At 31.0% G+C, this 15,639-nt stretch overlaps 1 protein-coding gene across 4 annotated transcripts; it reads right to left on the bottom strand.

Moving 5' to 3' along the window:
* Positions 1 to 3,513: 3,513 nt before the first annotated feature.
* On the bottom strand, positions 3,514 to 13,573 carry LOC109058301 (coiled-coil domain-containing protein 9B-like). Of its 4 annotated transcripts, XM_019075512.2 has the most exons (5): positions 13,466 to 13,573; positions 11,783 to 11,862; positions 5,708 to 5,818; positions 5,405 to 5,509; positions 3,514 to 3,714 (listed from the first exon to the last, which is right to left on the bottom strand). In XM_019075512.2, exons 2-5 carry the CDS (start codon positions 11,852 to 11,854, stop codon positions 3,535 to 3,537), a joined length of 468 nt encoding a protein of 155 aa, XP_018931057.2. In that variant the 5' UTR covers positions 11,855 to 11,862; positions 13,466 to 13,573; the 3' UTR covers positions 3,514 to 3,534. The 4 variants fall into 4 exon arrangements, with proteins under 4 accessions (XP_018931057.2, XP_042609236.1, XP_042609234.1 ...); XM_042753302.1 differs by lacking the exons at positions 11,783 to 11,862; positions 13,466 to 13,573 and adding an exon at positions 9,438 to 9,650; XM_042753300.1 differs by lacking the exons at positions 11,783 to 11,862; positions 13,466 to 13,573 and adding an exon at positions 9,057 to 9,404.
* Positions 13,574 to 15,639: the final 2,066 nt, after the last annotated feature.

Here is a 15,639-nt window from a genome sequence, read left to right as displayed (position 1 = left end):
CACAGCCACACGCGCGCCATAGTTCTGTTTGGGATAATTTTATTTTAAATACCATAATGTCATTTGAAAACATTGCAGTTGTGTTTTAAAATACAACAAGAGCACCAACCAAAAATTTTAAAGAGGCGCGTTCAGCGGTCTCCTTGCGGGGATAGAAAACAGTCACAAACTAAAAATTACCTCAAAAGTATGGCGCGCTCTCATCATTTTATCCAAAATGATCTTAATCCAATCTATTTGTCTTTCTAATCCTGCTACTACATTTTATTCCATGACTAAACCCTTTAATTCAAGTGAAAGCGTTGTGTGTGTTTGTGTGGCTTTGCACTCCTGTTCCTAACCGGTGACGCGTGCATGCACGGTGACGGTATATACAATGAACAAATTAAGCTTTTAACGTGATTAAAACTTTAAAGTAGCCTACATTAAAATAGAAACAACAAAAGTTCTTCAACATAAAAAGCATATCATGCGCTTTGCAGGGCTGCGGGACACAGGACAGAAAGGCTGTCCTATTAACGTTACTTGTTAATTTGTTCCTACGACTTATTAATTTGTGGCAATTGTCCATGTTTCATTAATTTTTGTTCCCTAAATAACCCATGATTAACTAAATAAGGGAACAAATTAATAACCGAATCTAATTCTAATTCATGAAATCTTTAATTTCCTTCCCATGCTTCTACTACAGTAAGAGATGTAAACAGTGATTAAAAAGTGAAAGATAATAAAATAAACTCAAGTAAATTAGACGACTGTGAAGATCTAGGAAACAATGCCTGCATGTTATTGAATTTGTGGAAATTATGACTAACCGCAAACCAGAACAAAGCCGCTGCGAAATGAAGGCTATGGCCTCGAAAGATCCAGAGGCATGGTCGCATCTAACATTTTCCCATTATTCCTCTAATAAACAAAGTTTTTCTTTATTATACCACACTTGTCATAATCAGAGCTATAATTTGTAAATAAATAATTGCTGGATCCAAAACAGCCATTAATAGGCGCCAGGACCCATTAAATGAAAAATACGTTTTTTCCGAGCGCTTCACTGATGTCACTAAACGGTGACGCCCATCTACTACTAGTTTCTGTACGGACAGGTTCTCGCCCTGGGACAAAATATGATGCTTTAAGGAAAATGTATAGCCTATATAAGTAATAGGCCCAACATAAAAAATAACTATATATATATATATATATTTTTTTTTTAACATAAATAAACTGAATTTAAATAATTAAGATAACGGATTTAAAACAGAAGTGTGGCTACGCTTTCATAAGTTCAATGGAAAAGGATGGTAACGTGATTCTGTTTGTTTGCTTTATTTTACAAGAGCACAAATCTTCTCTGTTTTATTGTGAGTGCACAATGAAAAACACTTTTTATGAAAAGTTTTTTTTTTTTTTTTTTTTTTTTTTTAATGTCTCAGTTGTTTCGATCGCTACCGGAGCCTGCTGCACACGATATTCTAGCTGTATCTAAACTACATCGCAGTCTGTCTTTAATATCAAAATAAAAGAGTCAATCCAACATTTAAAAGGTTACACTGGTCGGTTTAGCCAGACTCAGTATACGGTTCACTTCTTGCTGTTATGCTGCTGACGTTTTTGCTCATATGAAGAGGAGGATAGTCTTTTTCCGCTTCTACATCGCGAATGCGTGCAAGCCTAGTTAATTATTATAAATAATAGTTTAATATTCCAAATACATTGCAAATATGTAAACATTTGGATTTGTGCCGTAATGAGACATGAGCAATAACCTCAAATAAATCTAGCCAAAAGCACGCTTCATTTCGTCTAGATCTGCACACATGCACTGTCACTATCTAATGCACTATATGCCGGATTTTAAAAAACAAAATAGGCCTACCTACATTTTATAGGACAGAATCCAGCAGCAGGATCAAATTAATGTGGAAAGCAAACAGTGTTTTTGCTGCAGCTTGGCGCGTGTAGTTCACCTGCGCCTTTACAACCACACGCAGCCATAGTTCTGTTTGGGATAATTTTATTTTTAAATACCATAATGTCATTTTGAAAACATTGCAGTTGTGTTTAAAATACAACACTACGAGCACCACAAAATAATTTAAAGAGGAAGCTAGCGTTCAGCCGTCTCCGTGCGCGGGATAGAAAAACAGTCAACAAAGCTAAATTACCTCAAAAGTATGGCGGCTCTCTTCATTTTATCAAATGATCTTAGTCACATCTATTCATTTTATAATCCTGCTATAGCATTTTATTCGAACTAAAACCCCTTTAATTCAAGTGGAAAGGTGTGTGTGTGTGTGGCTTTGGCACATCCTGTCATACCGGTGACTGCGTGCATGCAATAGAGCATTTTGCAGCATTATGGTTAACGATTAATCGATTAATTGATCGTTAATTTAAACTTGACGATCATCATGGAAATAATCGAAAATTTGACATCTTTAATATATATATATATATATATATATATATATATATATATATATATATTTGTTTTTTTTTGTAAATCAAGTCAAACTCAATGAAAATGGGCAACAAGTTAAAATAATTAAAAAGTATATTATATTTTGTAAAATATTTAATGAGTTTAATATTTTATTTTAGTTGCATTTGGTTTTATTTTAAGTAAGGATTTTGTTTTTGTTGATAAAAATAAACTTTAACCAGAAATAAAATTAAATATTTAAATCTTTTATTTTTCCAAATTAAAATGTTCCATATTTTTCCAATATTATTTTCCAAAATAACTATAAAGACAGATTTTTATTAAAACAAAAACTAATAAAAATGACAAAAACACAACAAAATTATTAAAGCTAACTTAAATTAAAACAGAAAAATAAAAATAACAAAATTAGATATAATTAGAAATTTTAATTTAAATCTAACTGAAAATTTTTACAAAAGTATAATAGTATATGAATAAAAAACACCACTTAAGAAAAATAATGTACTGTAAAATGACAATATTCATATTTATGGTTAAATTAATTTCATTTTTATTATTATTTATTTATTTTTTAATGCTAAATGTGACCCTGGAGCACAAAAGCAGTCTTATGTCTCTGGGGGATATTTGTAGCAATAGACAACAATACATTGTATGGGTCAAAATTATTGGGGTATATAAATAGGCAAAAAAAAAAAAAAAAAGTTAAGCAAAGATCATGTTCCATGAAGATATTTTGTAAACTCCTACTGTAAATATATCAAAACTTAGTATTGATTAGTGTATGCATTGCTAAGAATTCATTTGGACAACTTTAAGATGATTTTATCACAAGAGCCTTTAAAGCTTCTCTTGTGTTGACTTCTTTATAAGCCTTCTCATTACGATTTTGGGAACAACAGTCACTATTTTAGTTTTTATTTAGTCAATTGACTGCATGAGATTATTAAAGTAATCAAAGTCGATCAAGAGAGGAAAATAAGGCTTTCCCAAAACGAGCAGTTGATTAAATAACAAAAACACACATCTAAGAGTCATTATCTACAGAAGGTCTGAATGGAGTCTAATAACTTTTGTTCACTCAACTTTTAAGTCAGAGGACAAGAGGAAGCTTGATTCAGTCTCACCTTGATGTTTCCTGATGTTGTGACGAGCAGCTGCCGTCTCTTTCCTCTCCCGATGCTGAAGACGCTCGATCCCGGATCCTTCTCCTGCTCTCCGTCCCTCAGTCCTCCGGGCCCTGAGCGCTTGGTCACCACACGCTGATCCTGAACACAACACACAATGATATATAACACTGAAAATCTCTACTATTATTCACATGTACAGCTATCAGTGATGTTCTGCAGATTTAGATTACTTCAAGACAGCAAGAGTTCAGCGGCTTTCAACCTTTCTGACTCCAAGGTCCCCGTTTAGTATCTTTAATATACTATTATAATCTTTATTATTATCTTAAAGCTTTTAAAAAAATTTTTAGATCAAGTTTTAGTTTTTTAATTGTGCGTTTTTGTCATTTTATTAGGTTTGTGTTTTTTTAGTAGTTCAAAATATTTTATTGAAATAAAAAGGTTACAATTTTTTGTTTTATATATTAAATCATTTCAGTTTATTTTATTTAAAGTAAGAGTTTTTCATGGTTCTAGACTAGTTTTGGTTAACGGTTATAAATCTGCTGACATTTGCATTTGTTTGTGATTTACTGGATAAGGATTAATGATATTTAAAACAATTTTTAATTAAAATATGTAGGTTTTCCAAGATGGTGGGAATCCTGGTCTTTCAAAAAAAAAAAAAAAAAAAAAAAAAAAATTATATATATAATTATATATATATATATATATATAATGAATAAATAAAAAACAGTTGCTGAATAAGTGAATTAATTTAAATATCTTGACCATTTTTCTAGTTGTTTTGTCTGTATATATATAATGAATAAATAAAAAACAGTTGCTGAATAAGTTAATCACGATTAATCACCGTCCAAAATAAAAGTTTTGTTTACATAATATATGTATGTGTACAGGGTATATTTATTATGTATATATAATACACACACATAAATTATATATTTAGAAAATATTTACATTGTATATACATTTTATATATTTATATTCTTATATTTTTATATATATATAAATATATTTAATATATAACATAACATATTCTTCTTAAATATATACAAGCATGTGTGTGTATTTATATATACATAATAAATATACACAGTATACACACATATATTATGTAAACAAAACCTTTATTTTGGATGTGATTAATCGTGATTAATCATTTGACAGCCCTAATAATATTATATGTATATATATAATGAATAAATAAAAAACAGTTGCTGAATAAGTGAATTAATTTAAATATCTATGACCATTTTTCTAGTTGTTTTGTCTTATTTTAAATTATTTTAATATATTTTGAGGTTTCAGATGTCGAGTCAACTTTATTTCAAATGCTCACTTTATATGACAGAGATTGTTTCAAAGCAGCAATAATCAGGAAAATAACAGCGCTACTGTTTTAAAATTCACCAATTATGAACAAAATTTTATTTCCGCTGTAAAGCAGCTCTACAACAGACAATAGTGTCTTTTATTTTCAGCTCAATTCAGTTTAATGTTGATTCAGTTCAGTTCAATAACATGTCAGTGTTGCATAAATAAATTCCTGTACCAACAAAAAGTCCCCTTTAATCACTTTAGACAAAATAAATGCCAAGTGTAAATGTAGTTGCATTCAATAAAAGTACTATACTGTAAGGGTAAAAATGAAGTAACTAAACCACATCTGAATTTATCAAGCAAACAAGCAGTGACTAAAAATAAAGCCTCAGCTCACTGTGAGTTCAATGCTGCCCGAAGCAACACAATAAAAGCTACAGGCTTTATATGGTCAGCGCTCGAGTCTCTGGTGATTGTGTGTCTGTGCAGGAATAAAGCAGCTCACGTTGGAGGATTTGTTGATGGTGATGGTCAGATCATCAGCTTTTCCCTTCCTGCTGTGGAGCAGCATCCCTTCCTGTTCCGCCCGCTTTTTATCCTCCTCCACTTCCTGCAGAACATCGTAAAACTCAGCAAGGCCCAAACACACAAAGTGCTTTTTTATGCAATCGCTGACCTCTTACCATTAAATTTATTTCACAATAAATTCATAAAATGATTTCTGAATAAGTTTCCGTGACTTTAAATGTTAAGTTTGCAAATTTGAATTAATCACGTGTGTTTTTTGACAGATTTTAAATGTTTTCACCTGGTAGCGTTTCATAAGTGCTTCGTTTTTCTTCCGTAAGGCCTCGATCTTTTTATCCAGCTCCGCGTCCTTGTGTTCCTTCTTCATCATCATCATCATCTCTGTGGGACTCTGAACAGTTTATGAACATGTCAACATCACGTACACAAACACAATGGCAAACAATCACATTGATAATGCCATCCGGCAGGCTTTCTGTTATTTACGGCGTCTCGCACGAAATTAAACCCTTTCTACACTAACAGCAGTGTAATGGTCTTTCACATTTTCCTTGTCCACTTGTGGAGGAGACGTTTGAACAGTTTGGAGCAAAAAAAAAAAAAGAGAATTACATAAAGCGAATCTAACAAAATAAAGCTGCATTCATGTTACATAAATGTCTATAAAATGCCGGAGACCCAGAAGATATAGTTCAGGAATGAAACTCAAATACAATGGCATATGAGCAATCAATTGACTTTTACATGTTCCTTTAACATCGCATGCATGGACGTGCCATTATTAGCATCAGCTGCTACGAACCGCAACATGAGCTCAGCGCATTAAAACTGTTCATGCTATCAGCTGTTTCAAGACGTCTGACGTTCACATGTGACCACAATTTCTAAGGGTGCTACTCAAAACACATTCAATAACCCCAGGATCTTGAGTATAAGATATAATAATACTAATTACAATTCAATAACAACTCTAAAATTACTTTACTAATATTTATGGATAAAAATTAGACATGCTTTTTGATCACAAAAATTTAATTTAACCATTACAAAAAAAGAATCCAGAATAAAATAGAGAATGAAACAGGAACTAAACTCAGAAAAAAAAAAAATAAATAAAAAAAAATCTGAAAAATCAAAAATAAACTGAAAGGGAATCCAGAAAATAAAATAGAATCCAGAAAAAAAAGAAAAAGAGAAAGAAAAAAAAACCCCTTGAATTTAGCAAAATTAAAACTGGGGGGAAAAAAGGAAGACTTTTTTTTTTTTTTTTTACATAAAGCAAAATCTATTGAAATAAGGATGCTTTTACATAAATGTCAACAAAAATGGCAGGATAATAATAATAATAATAATAATAATAATAATAATAATAATAATAATAAATAAATAAATAATAATAATTATTATTATTAATAATAAAAATAATATTAATAATATAATAATAATAATAATAATAATAATAATAATAATAATAATAATAATAATAATAATAATTAATTATTATTATTATTATATAATAATAATAATAAACTGGAATCCAGATAATAATAATAATAAACTGAAGCCAGAAAATAAATAAATAAATAACCACAAAACCAGGAAAACTAAAAAAAAAACTAAAAACTAAAAAAAAAAAAAAAAAGGAAACCAGGAAAACTTAAACCTGAAAAAATAAAATTAAATAAAATAAATAAGTAAATAATAATAATAATAATAACAACAGGGCATTTGTGAAAAAAATAAAGCAGATTTCAGAGGGGCCTAAATTTACAAATGAATGGATTTCTAATAACATAATCATGTTTAAATGCATTAGGCTCATATTTAGGCCATTCTGCTGATGACAGAACTGCTTTACTTCTGAAGCTCGTCCTGCATGAAGGCTGTAACGTGTTTGACGCAGCAGCACATTCTCAGCACGCCGAACTGCTGCAGTTTCTTTAAATGGCTGCAGAGTTTGCAAAAGAGCTCGTGCTGGACGCGCCGAGGGAACGAACACTTCCCCGCACGGCTGAAGGGAAACGTTTAGCACAGCATCCTATTCACTGTACGTCAGTGAAAGCAGGCCTCGAACTAAACATCAAGCATCAAGCAGGCCTCGAACTATCAACATCTCTCAGAATCTGTTTTTTTTTGAGAAAATAAAATGACTGACTCCAGGCCAGTGTGACTCCCACACGGAGTAAATATGGATCTGAAGAGGCTTGCAGAGATCTGAGAGAGAACAGAGTCAGCGCTCAGCTCAAAGCAGAGATTCCTCGAGGTCGAAAGATGCTTTTATCCCTGAAACCAGGGCTGGGCAATAAAAAATAAAACAATGATAATCATCAAGATACGTGATACAAAAAGTTTTTGTCATGTTCTGAGATTAGAGAGTCGTTTAAAACCACAGCTTTCACTTGGGAGCTAAAACCTGCCTTCTAATAATCACTATTATCTAAAATCCACCTCTCAGACTGACATTCGACCTCTTCTGTCCGAAGCTGAGGAGGAAATTAAAGCTGCTGTTCCCTGCGGTCACTTCATGTGAAATACAAAGACTCAACACTGAAACACATGCAGGGGCCGAGTGTTTGCATGCATTTAAAGTGACAGCACACAACAGACCACCAGCTACAAGCCTGCAAAACAATATGGAAAGTAACTGATACCAAACTGCAAAAACATCTCCTCGAATTGATTTCAATGGTTATGACATCACAACCATGAGCTCATTAACATATTACCGCATATATTTACATAGTAACACCCACTCATTATTCATCAGAAATAGAGAATGAAAGCAGAGGTTGTTAGGACAGAAAAACTACATTTTTGTTGCAAGAAAAATTCTAACCATACCTCAGTATAATATATAAACAGATTCACATTTATTGCAATGTGACTGGTTCACATCAGCAGAATAAGTCCTGCTTCAGACGACACCAAACATCTTAACTTTGTTAAGATTCCCAGCATTCCGGTTTCACTAAGCACACTGAAACATACTGACACATTATGTGTGACCGGACCAAGACGTCTGGGAAAAAAACATGCAGACTAATAATTCAAATGTGGCTAAAAACCACTTTATTGTGGGTGCCGACCATAATAAACAACCAGTCATCATTTACTCGCTCGTGCCGTTTCAAACACATTTGACTTTCTTTCTTCCGTGGAGCATGGAAGCAAAAGATGTGGAAGTATATGGTGATGTTTTTACAGAAAAGATGCAAAAACTGACATAAAAGCCCCATCTTGTGTGACCGATCTTTTAAATATAAGTAATTATTTGCTGAAAATGTGACATATTGGATGTGGACTAGAGTGGTGTGGATTGCTTGTGATGTTTTTATCAGCTGTTTGGACTCTCATTCTGACGGCACCCATTCACTGCAGAGCATCCATTGCTGAGACACTGATGCAGTGCTACATTTCTACAAACCTGATGAAGAAACAACCTCATCCTGATCTCTGATGACCTGAAGGTGAGTAAACTGTCAGCAAATTTCCATTTTTAAGTGATCTATTCCTTTAAGCATTCTACAAAATCTCTTTTTCACACCGAATCAAATAAACTCGGCTGAACGATTCCTTCAAAGAATATTTTCAGCGATTACGCTTTGAAGGGAAGCGCGCAAAGAACTCACAGAGACTTCGGTTGTCAGGGGACCAAAACAAACCTCGCAGACGTACAAACACACAGAGGAAAATCCAGCGCAATACGAGCCAGCGTGAATCATCAGTGCTGCAAAAGGACAGGGAACATTCCAGCGGCCGCTTCCCACTCATCCGTACGGATCACATGTCAAAGAGCCCAACACAGCGGCTCTAACTACCAGCTGACGGACGCTCTCGTGTCTATACCGAGGCCTCGTTCTTCTGTGGCGTAAGACAAACGCGAGTCTGGCAGCCAGCTTAGTTGCAGCTACCATCCTCATCCAGACGAGCGGGATCCGGAGAAGAGCAAAGATGTGTGCGAAAGAGTGGGAGAGAAAGCAAGTGGAAGAATGAGAAACAGTGGCACTCACAGCTCTGTTCATGTCAGCAGGGAAATCTGGGATCCTTCCAAATCAGGCAGCCGACGCTGCTCGGGGAAGAAGCGCATGGAGTCCCGGATCATGCCTTGATTACAAAAACGCCAGCTGGGCTGCGAGCCAAGATCCCCGAACGCAAAGAAAAGCCCTGCTAATGGATCCCGCCGCTCGCTCGTATGGTGCAGCCTCTCTCTCTCTCTCTCTCTTAAGCTCTCACTCATAGTTAAAATTACCCCTCACCCCCCCCCCCCCCCCCACCCACGTCTGCTGTCATACCCCTGGAAAACTCCTCTAATCACATCCATCTCAGTACAGGATTTTTATTATTGCAGTACTGATGTTTCAAGAATGAAATTTTGAAGCCAAGAGTGTTTCTTCAACTGTGGGTGCATTTGGCTGAGTGAACTTTTTGAAAAACTCCCTTTCACACTCTCAATAGTCCATTTAAAGGAATAGTTCACCCAAAATGTACTCATACTCATGCTGTTGCTTAATAGGACAGGGTTAAAACGGGTTGAAAAGAGAATTACATCATAAAAAAAGGTAAATAAATGAGAATCATAAATTATAATAAAATAAAATCTTTCTAAAAAGATTAATTAAATTATAAAAATCATAAATAGTAAATAAATAATACAACTAATAAATAGTAAATAAATAATACAACTAATTTAAACAAAATACACAAAAAAAATAATTAAATCATAAAAATGCTATATAAATAAAGAATAAATAAAAAATAAATTCTAAATTAAACACGTTCTAAAAATGAAGAATTGATTAAATCATAAAAATGTTAAATAAATAAATAAAACAGAGTAAAAAAAATAGTAAATAAAAAATGTACTCTAAATCAAACACTTTCTAAAAATGAAGAATTGATTAAATCATAAAAATGCTAAATAAATAAAGAATAAATAAAAATAAATTCTAAATTAAACACTTTCTAAAAAAGAAGAATTGATTAAATCATTAAAATGCTAAATAAATAAACTAAGAATAAATGAATAATAATTAATAATTTATACTATTTCTAAAAATTTTGTATTGATTAAGTATTAAAAAATGTTAAATAAATAAAAAACAAAGAATAAAAAAAATTTCAATTAAACACTTTCTAAAAAAGAACAATTGATTAAATCATAAAAATGCTAAATAAATAAACAAAGAATAAATAAAAATAAATTCTAAATTAAACACTTTCTAAAAAAGAAGAATTGATTAAATCATTAAAATGCTAAATAAATAAACAAAGAATAAATAAAAAATAAATCCTAAATTAAACACTTTCTAAAAATGAAGAATTGATTAAATCATGTTAAATTGATATAAATAGATTAAAAATGAATAATTAATAATAAGTTAATAAGTTTATAAATTTCTAAAAATGAAGAATTGATTAAATCATTAAAATGCTAAATAAATAAAAAAAGAATAAATAAAAAATTACTCTAAATTAAACACTTTTTAAAAAAAGAAGAATTGATTAAATCATAAAAATGCTAAATAAATAAACAAAGAATAATATTTTAATATATTTTATATTTTAAACTTTTTATAAAGAAGAAGTTTTTTTTATATTATAAATGTTATATATATAAATAAATAATTAATAATTAATTATTTATTAATTAAATTTCTAAAAAATGTTTTTAATACTTTGTTTACCGGCTCGTCATTTACTATGAACTTGCAAATGTACTGTTATTGAAATATTAATTTAAAAACCTCACGCCGTTTCAAACCCATAGGACAGGGTTGATGAAAAGTTAATAATTGATTAATTAAATGATAAAAATATAAATTAATAATAAAGAAACAAATAAATTAAATATTTTCTGAAAAACAAAAAAGATGAAATAATTCAGTTGTTACGCTGCATATCATTAACCGACATCAGAGAACCGTGAAATTAAATATTAAATTAAAAACTCTTAAATGTAAATACAAATAAATTCAAATAAATATTTTAGGTTTGGCTGAAAAAAAAAAAAAGGTTCACTCTAACCAGTGTATTTTAAAGGAATAGTTTGCCCAAAAATTACAACTTTCATAACTTATTCATATTTACGTCATTTTAAACCAATAATACAGGGTTGATGAAAACACATTATTGAATTAAGGCTGATTAAAATATATAATTGAACCACGTACACACAAATGTGTTGTTGAATTACTGAAATATTAAGTTAAATACTATTAAATATAATATTTAAATACATATATACTGCAATCATACAAAGCAAATCATACTAAAAGTCAAAGGTCTGGAAACATGAATCAGGATGACTTTACAGTCTGAATGGATCTGAACAACAAAAAGCATCTGAAATACTGACGTCGTCCTCCAGGAGACAGTGTCCGTCCTCACAGAAGTCCATGAACATGATGTGATGCTCCTGGTGTTGCATGATGATTCCTGAAAGAAACATGGACAGTTCTGCTGTTCGGAAGTTTGGGATCCGTGAGATTTGTAATGTGTTTTAAAGAAGCCTCTTCTGTTCATCATGGCTGTGTATGTTTGACCAAAACTACAGAAAAAAAATGGATTATTGTGAAATATTATTACAGTTTGAAATAATGGGTTTCTATTTTAATATAGTTTAAAATGTAATTTATTTCTGTGATGCGCAGCTGTATTTTCAGCATCATTACTCCAGTCTTCAGTGTCACATGATCTTCAGAAATCATTGTAATATGCTGATTTATTATCGATATTGGAAACAGTTTTGCTTCTCAATATCTTTTTTTTTTTTTTGGATCCTGTGATAATTTTTCAATATACACCACCGTTCAAAAGTGTGGGAACAGTATTTATTTATTCTTTATAGAAATTAGTGCTTTTACTCAGCAAGGATGAGTTAAATTGATAAAAAAAAGTCATAATAAAGATTTCTATTTTAAATAAATGTTTTTCATAAAAGAATCCTGAAAAAAAAAAAAAAAAAAAAAGTATCATAGGATCCAAAAAAAAAAAAAAAAAAAAAAAAATTATTTATATATATATATATATATATATTATATATATATATATATATATATATATATATATATATATATATATATATATAATAAACCACATAATTTTTTTTTTTGGAAAACAAACAAACTGAAAAAAGTATCACAGGTTCCAATATATAGATATTTTAAGCAGTGAAAAAGGATCACGTGACACTGAAGACTGGAGTAATGATGCTGAAAATACAGCTGCGCATCACAGAAATAAATTACATTTTAAAGTATATTAAAACAGAAAACCAGTATTTTAAAAAGTAATAATATTTTACAATATTACTGTTTTTTTTTTCTCCAGCCAAGATGAACCGAAAAATCTTACTTAAAAAAAAAAAAAAAAAAAAAAAAAATAATAATAATCTAGACTACAGATAGACTGGCAAAAACTTGCTTTTTGTTGCATATCAAACTTGTTTACAAGCAAAAATCATAAAGAACTAGATCTAGAGCAGACAGACACAGTATATTCATACATGAAAAGCTTGTATTCTGTAAATATACCTGTATTTAAAATACAGTGCCAGTGTGTATCAGTATAAATATGAATATATCAAAATACCACGTTAAAGCAGCAATACTTCAGTATCAGGTGTCTTTTCCTGACTGTTTAACATTCTAAACCTGCAATATCATATTTGTTTATCATATTAATAACTAAGAAATCCATCAACTAACGCTAGACTCGCATAAAACCAACAAACACAAAAAGGCTAGTTTACCACATTAATCTCCTCAGCGGGGTTTTGGAGTGTTTTACTTACATGCGAACGATTAAAACATTTAAACCTGCTCCAAAAATGTCACTGTATTTTAAAATATTTTAATCTGTGACGTGGTTTGTTTTGTTATAGCGTTAAATCAGTGGATCTGCTTTGCGCTGCTCGTTTGTCGCAGCTTCGCAAACACGTTTGTAGTCGCTCAACATGTTTGAAGACAGAAAGGACGATCAAAGGAGATCAAATGAACCAGATAGACCAGTACTCGTGGATGTGGCGCGAGCTGCTTACCTGTCGCCCAGGTAAAAACACGACTCCACGACTAGACTGAACTGAGGCCTGAGCGACTGGCGTGACGTCACTGTGCGGGAATTGGCGCCACAAAGCGCGAGACCATAGAATTTATCCTGCTAAGCATGTTTTGAAAAGATTTAAGCTTAATATTTCATATACCTGTGAATTTTGTGGTCAAGAAAAAGAAACTATTTTACATCTTTTTTTTTTTATTATTGTATTTACTCAAGATTATTTTGGAAAGATTTGGAATTCTATATTAACAGAAAAATGGAATGTATGATAGAATTTTGTATATTTGATGTAATGTTTTTATACAGAAAACAAAAATTTGAATTGTAAAGAACAACATATTATGCAGTTGTTTATTTTGTTAGGAAAATTCCATATACATAAGAAAAAGTGGGCTCAATTGTAAACCAAATTTTGCACATTTTATAAATGACTTTAAATTATATGTAAATCTCTTGAAACAAACAGAAAACAAAAAAGCACTGAAAACAGGTAATGCTCTGAAATCATTGAAATGTACGTAATTTTCTGTCTTTCTCTCTCTCGCTCTCTTTCTCTGGCAGCTAATGTTAATTTGATCATGTAATACCTCATGTTCTTGTGGCATTGAATCAATAAAGCAGCAAAAAAAAAAAAAAAAAAAAAAAAAAAAGCGCAAGACCACGTGACCCGAGCTGCCAAAAAAAAAAAAGCGCAAGACCACGTAACCACGTGACCCGAGCTGCCGCGCAATCCAGGTGAATGTGCAAAAGAAATGTAGCTTTTCTGAATATCAGCACATAAATAATTCTACGAATTATTTTATTTGAACGAATCATGTGAGCTAGTGATTCAACGGTCAATTCACTTGCTTCGATTCTAATTGAATCAGTCGATTTGAACGAATCGTTTGATTCGAACGATTCAATAAATCATTTATTAACACAGGGATTTGCTGCCACTAGCGGTTTTATTGTAATCTTTATTTCTCTATTTCTAGAAGAGGTGCAGGGGTGAAAGAAAAATTAAGCATAATATTGTTTAATTAGCAGTATTGACCCAAAAAGGAAGATTAAAATTAATAATTTGTTTTATAAGGTTATTTTTTCATTAAATAAAAACCTTTTTAGACAAATTTTGTAATCATCGTGTAAAATTAGCTTTTTAAAAGCTGTATACAAAAGCTTTCCATAACCTCATTAAATAACAATGTGTTTTTGTAAATAAATCTGATGGTGGGTTAAACGCTCTTAATTTTACAACTTTCAACCAAATTAAAATAATAATAATTGGCTTAAAAACTTTTTAAGAAATATTTTTAACAAACGCACTTTTTAACAAAGTATTTTCAATACTGTCCCATGTTATTTATTTGAAAAACACTTTTTTTCCCAACACTTTACAATAAGGTTCCATTAGTTAATGTATTAACTAACATGAACAAACCTCAGTGCCGTTTCCTTTACATTATATTACATTAAAATGTGCATTGTTTTTTTTTTTATTGTAATTTATATATTGAGCTCAAATATGACGTTTGGCCCTGCATGAAATATCAGTCTAAGGACTGAGGCAGAGTTAAAAATAAACAGATCATAAATTTAATTTATGAATTTATGTTTTATTTATTTTACTTATTTTAGTGCCAGTACACCGACACAAATAAATGACTTTGACAACAAACATTATTTAATAAAAATATAATAAAACAAAAAATCAGTTGTAGAACCAGATGTGAAACCACTGGCTGTAATGGAACATATTAAATTAAATTACAGCATAAACCCTTTTAAAAAGCTTAGAGTAATGAACCTTTTTCCGATACAGTTGTGATGAAAGCTTCACTTTGCCATCACTGAAAAACTGTAATGTTGTGGAGAAGTTGTGGAAAACAGGCAGAGGCAAGGATATATGTGCAGGTATTTAATGGAAAAACTAGAACAAACAATACTCTAAAAAGGTACAAGGAAACAAAGAACAACAGCATGACAGGCAAATAAACAACCATTTCATTCAACAACTTACAAGAACCAAAAGAAACCACTATATATATATATATATATATATTATATATATATATATATATATATATATACACCGTTCAAAAGTTTGGGATCAGTAAGACTTGTAATGTTTTTAAAGAAGTCTCTACTGCTCATAGAGGCTGCATTTATTTGATT

This window comes from Cyprinus carpio, chromosome B25, assembly GCF_018340385.1.
Source record: "Cyprinus carpio isolate SPL01 chromosome B25, ASM1834038v1, whole genome shotgun sequence".
NCBI lineage: Eukaryota > Metazoa > Chordata > Actinopteri > Cypriniformes > Cyprinidae > Cyprinus > Cyprinus carpio.
Note: the sequence above shows the minus strand (reverse complement) of the source record. Positions and strands in the feature narration are given on the sequence as shown.

Coding starts and splice junctions, on each gene's coding strand:
- LOC109058301 (XM_042753300.1), bottom strand. CDS start 9,149: ATGATTCACGCTGGCTCGTATTGCGCTGGATTTTCCTCTGTGTGTTTG. Junction 5,819..9,056: donor CCCTGACAACCGAAGTCTCT/GTGAGTTCTTTG, acceptor TAAACTGTTCAG/AGTCCCACAGAGATGATGAT. Junction 5,510..5,707: donor CACTTATGAAACGCTACCAG/GTGAAAACATTT, acceptor GATGTTCTGCAG/GAAGTGGAGGAGGATAAAAA.